Source organism: Microtus ochrogaster, chromosome 6, assembly GCF_000317375.1.
Source record: "Microtus ochrogaster isolate Prairie Vole_2 chromosome 6, MicOch1.0, whole genome shotgun sequence".
Lineage (NCBI taxonomy): Eukaryota > Metazoa > Chordata > Mammalia > Rodentia > Cricetidae > Microtus > Microtus ochrogaster.
In genome coordinates, this window is record NC_022013.1 from 69,388,583 (window position 1) to 69,393,825 (window position 5,243).

The 5,243-nt window shown below is 41.3% G+C and overlaps 1 protein-coding gene across 1 annotated transcript in view; it reads right to left on the reverse strand.

The window, feature by feature from the left end:
• Positions 1–5,243, reverse strand: part of Ndufs2 (NADH:ubiquinone oxidoreductase core subunit S2) — a 22,998-nt gene that overhangs the window by 6,759 nt on the left and 10,996 nt on the right. The window contains exon 3 of the mRNA XM_005348799.3: positions 216–406. Coding sequence (XP_005348856.1) covers positions 216–406 — 191 coding nt within the window. The remainder of the gene's footprint in view (positions 1–215; positions 407–5,243) is intronic.

Consider the following 5,243-nt stretch of genomic DNA (forward strand, 5'->3'; position numbering starts at 1 on the left):
AAAAAAAAAAAAAAAAAAAGAATGCAGTACCTTAAATAACATCACTAAACAAATATTCCACATCATAAAGGAACGTAACACCTCTTAAAATAATATTCCACAACACACTAACCCTTGCCACCCTCCTGCCCTGAAGCTTGGGGGCAGCAAAACCATCAGGTCTCAAGCTACAGCTCAGACCCCATCAACAGAGAGAGCCCTGTTCACCTCCACACCTGCAGATAGGTCTTGTACTCAATGAGCTTTTCAGTGCCCCGGTGCAGGAGTCCGATGTGAGGGTCACACTTCCGCACCATCTCTCCACTCAATTCCATCACCAGTCTCAGGACTCCATGGGCTGCTGGGTGCTGGGGCCCAAAGTTCAGGGTCACATTGGAGACTATTTTGTCCTTCAAAATGTCCACATCTGAGAAGTGGGAAATAGTTCAGAGCCAAATGGTAATCCCCAAAGACAGCAAAAAAATTAGTTCTTTCTACATATCTTCTGCCTCTCCACTCCACACCTTGTCTGCACCCTCCTTCCAATTAACTAGAAGATGGCAAGAGGTGGGGAAAAGGGAAGAAGCTCTACACTATCCAGTGAGAGGGATCATGAAGTCCCTATTACAGCCCCTGGAATAGTGGCTCTCAACACATGGGTCACAACCACGTTAGGAGCTGAAAGACTCGTTCACAGAGGTCACCTAAGACCACAAGAAAACACAGATGTTTTCATTATCATATCATTCACAACAGTAGCAAAATTACAGTTATGAAGTAGTAACAAAAATAATGTTATGGTTGGGGTCACCACAAGAGGAACTGCATTAAAGGGTCACAGCGTTAGGAAGGTTGAGAACCCTGTCCTAGAACACCTTTTATTTTGCTGTTGTGCTGAAGGTTAAACTTAGGGCAGTACTTGTCTCAGGCAAGTGCTCTACCAGTGAGCTATACCCTTCCTCCTTTTAACTTTCAGACAGGATCTCACTAGGTTACCCAGGATTGCCTTATAGACAAGACTAGTACTAAACCCTTAATGATCTTCCTGAAGAGTTGGGCTTATAGGCCTGTGTCATGAGGCTTGGCTACTATCCCCCCCCTTTTAGGCAGGGTTTCACTATTGTAGCCCCAACTGGCCTGGAAACCACTACAGGCACCAGGTGCTGGAATTAAAAATATATGCTAATACAGCTGACAAATATTTATTATCTATTTTATTTTTCTGAGTATGCGTGTGCCTGAGTGTATATATATGTGGCACACGTGTGCAGGAGCCCACAGAGGTCAGAAGGCACCAGATCCCTGGAACTGGAGTTATAGATGGTTGTGAACCATTCAGTATGGGTGCTGGGAATTGAACCTAAGTCTTCTAGAAGAGCCTTTAACTACTGAGCCTTGGCTTCTTATCAGTAACTCATGTCTAAAAGTATATGATGACTGGACAACCAGTGAGAAATATACACTTCAGCTCAGCGAGGGGTACATGCCTTTAACACAGCACAAAGAAGTCAGAGGTAGGTATTTCTGTGAGTTCAAAACCAACCAGGACTACATAGTGAGACCTATCCTCAAGGGGGGGGATATGTTCAATATTTAATATTAAATTACAGGATTGTTCATTGTTTTTGAGACTGGGTCTCAGCTCAGGCTGGCCTCAAACTCACTACCACTATGTAGTTGAAGGTGGTAACCTTAAAATTCTGATCCTGCCAGGCGGTGGTGGCGCATGCCTTTAGTCCCAGCACTTGGGAGGCAGAGGCAGGTGGATCTCTGTGAGTTCAAGGCCAGCCTGGTCTACAAGAGCTAGTTCCAGGACAGGCTCTAAGGCTACAAAGAAACCCTTGTCTGAAAAAAAAAAAACAAAAACAAAAAACAAAAAAAACCTGATCATCCTGTCCCTACTTCCTGAGTGTTGAGATTATAGGAGTCTACAATCACTTATGGTTTATGCTATGCTGGGTATTGAACCTAGGACCTTGTTATTGTGTGGATGCCCCAAAAATGCAAAGGAACTTTAGGTGACTGTCTAGGCAGTCAGATGTCTCTGTCATTTCTAGAGTTTTTGGAAGTCATGCGCAATGCACTTTTTGTTTATGTAAATAATATTATATCCTTCTGGTGCCTCTGATGAGGTTGAAGACTAGATAGTTACAGTTGCAGATTTTCTTAAATATTACAGAAAATAAGTTAGGTATAAAAGTTTGGATTTACTAAGCCAGGATAGATTATAAAGTACTTTCTTTAAATTGAAAGACATAAGTGAATTGGAATTCAGTACATTATGAATGTAATCTTTACTTGATAACTGTTCTTTTTGTATACACCTTACTATGCTCAAGATAAAGTTTTGTATTTTTGTTTAGAAAAAAGTGAGCTATGCTAGGAATATTATGTTAAGGTGTGTTACTTTTGTTTATGCTGCATTTGTTTAACTCTGTAAAGCTGTGATATTATGCTTGTCTAGAACACCTGATCTATCTAATAAAGATATGAACAGCCAATAATGAGGCAAGAAAAAGGATAGGCGGGGCTGGCAGACAGAGAGAATATATAGAAGGAGAAATCTAGGTGGAGGGAAGGAGGAGGGCCAGGCATTCAGCTACACAGCAATCCAGAGTAAGAGTAGGATAATTTAAGTTTAAGGCTAAGCATTCATAAGAATAAGTCTCCAAGTAAGGGACTTACAGAAGAGAATGGGAAAAGGCCAGGGGCAAAAGGCAGAGAGGGGCAATGTAAGTTAAGTAAGTTACTACTACTACTACAATGATTCATAATGGTAGCTGTTGTGAAATATTCCTTTACAAAGTGTGACAATGTGTTATGTGATTGGTTTAATAAAAAGCTAAATGGCCAACAGCTAGGCAGGAGGTATAGCCTAGACTTCTAGACAGAGAGGGCTCTGGGGGAAAAAAGGGCATTGTCACTAGATGTAGAGAGAAAGCAAGAAATGTAGAAGGAGAGGTAAAAGCCACGAGTCATGTGGTAACATGTTGATAAATAGAAATGGATTAATTTAAATTATAATAGCTAGGGGCTAGCAGTGGTGACGTATGCCTTTAACTCCAGCAGTTGGGAGGCAGAGGCAGGCAGAACTTTATGAGTTTGTGGTCAGCCTGACCTACAGAGTAAATTCTAGTACAGCCAAGACCACACAAAGAAACCCTGTCTCAAAAAACCTATAAAAAAGTGGTAGTGTTGGGCTGGAGAGATGGCTCAGAGGTTAAGAGCATTGCCTGCTCTACCAAAGGTCCAGAGTTCAATTCCCGGCAACCACATGGTGGCTCACAACCATCTGTAATGGGGTTTGGTGCCCTCTTCTGGCCTGCAGGCATACATGCAGACAGAATATTGCATACATAATAAATAAATAAATATTTAAAAAAAAAAGTGGGGGCTGGAGAGATGGCTCAGTGGTTAAGAGCATTGCCTGCTCTTCCAAAGGTCTTGAGTTCAATTCCCACCAACCACATGGTGGCTCACAACCATCTGAAATGAGATCTGATGCCCTCTTCTGGCCTGCAGGCAGACACACAGAATGTTGTATACATAATAAATAAATAAACAAATAAATAAATAAAGTGGTGGGGGGGGAGCCTACAGGGACAAGGCTATGGCAAAGGCTGAGCTTTCATAATAAGTCTCCATGTTAGCATTTGTGAACTGGCAGTCCCAACAAGAAAAATCACTTACATATGGCACCCAATGTCCAGCTACATATATCCACATAAGGCCTGATAAAGCTGGAAAAAAAAAGTTTGGAACACAGAGTCAAAAGTGACTTCCCAGTGTCCCTGGTCTCCTGGATAGGCTTGACAGTGAGCAGAGACTGTCTGTGGGCTGGAACCAGCCACCAGCCCCATGCACTCAGCTGAGTTTCGCAGCAGCTGACACAGCAGTTTAAGATTTGTCTCATGTGGTCAAAAAACGTGGCAGGTGCTTAGTCAAGATAAACTCAGATGGAAAAAACCTCTAAGTAGGTTACAGTGTGTTTAAAAAATGTGCATAGGCTTAAAAAGAAAAAAATGGATATAGACACTCATAGAAAAAAATAATTTATAAGTAATAAGATAAAGTCTTTAAAAAAAGAAAAATAATGTGAAAAAAAATTAAGCCACATAAAGACAGAAAATACACAGAGAGCCTGGAACCTATGTGGTGTCTTGTTGATTTTCAACTTTTGGACTGCTAATGAACAAAGAACAACAGCTGCTGAGACATTGAATTGTGGAAGGAACTGTTGAATCAAACCAGCCTAGATACTTTAGGAATGCCTTAACATTAAAATGGAAGTCAGAAATATATTGCTTTAGGGAAGAGGTTCAGGTTTGATTGGGGAAGGCCTCCTGAAAAGCCTGGCTGCAGATATAAAGAAACAAACCTAGAAAAAAATATAAGACAGGTGACATATATTTTACCTGCTCAAACATAAAACAAGAAATCATCTTTGGCTGGCTTGTGCTGTTGTAGAATATTAGTTGGAGATATGTTACATTTGTTTATGCTTTGGAATATTTGTTTAATGATGCAGAGATGTATTGTTTTATGTTGCATATGCTTAACTCTGTGAAGCTGTGTTACTTTGTCTGCCTAAAACACCTGATTGGTCTAATAAAGGACTGGATGGCCAATAGCCAGGCAGGAAAGAAGATAGGTGGAGTTGCCAGGCAGAGATAATAAATAGGAGGAGAAATCTAGGCTTGAGAAAAGGGGAGAATACCAGGGGCCAGTCACCCAGCAACATAGGCAGATACAGAGTAAGAAGGAAAGAAAGAAATATAGAAGAAAGGTAAAAGCCCAAAGGCAAAAGGTAGATAGGATAATTTAAGGCTAAGCATTCATAAGAATAAGTGTCCAAGTATTTACTTGAGAGTTGGATGGTGGGCCCCCAAAGAGAAAAAACAACAACAATTACGTTGTGTACATACTTGTGTTAATGTATATATGTATGTTACCTTTGAAAGCTTGTGTATTTTCACAGCAAAGGAACCAGAAACCAATAAAAATTGGTGGCCCAGGTGATCCAGCCTCTCAGGATGCCTCTGTTGCAGTTTCCTCGGAGTTCTACATCTAGAGCAGCTTCAAGGTTGCTGGTTGAGAAGGTCCAGCTTTACAGACTATTCCAGCCAGGACTACAAATAAGCCTCAAGTTTCTCGGGAGGCAGAGGCAGGCGGATCTCTGTGAGTTTGAGGCTAGCCTGGTCTACAAGAGCTAGTTCCAGGACAGGCTCCAAAGCCACAGAGAAACCCTGTCTCAAAAAACCAAA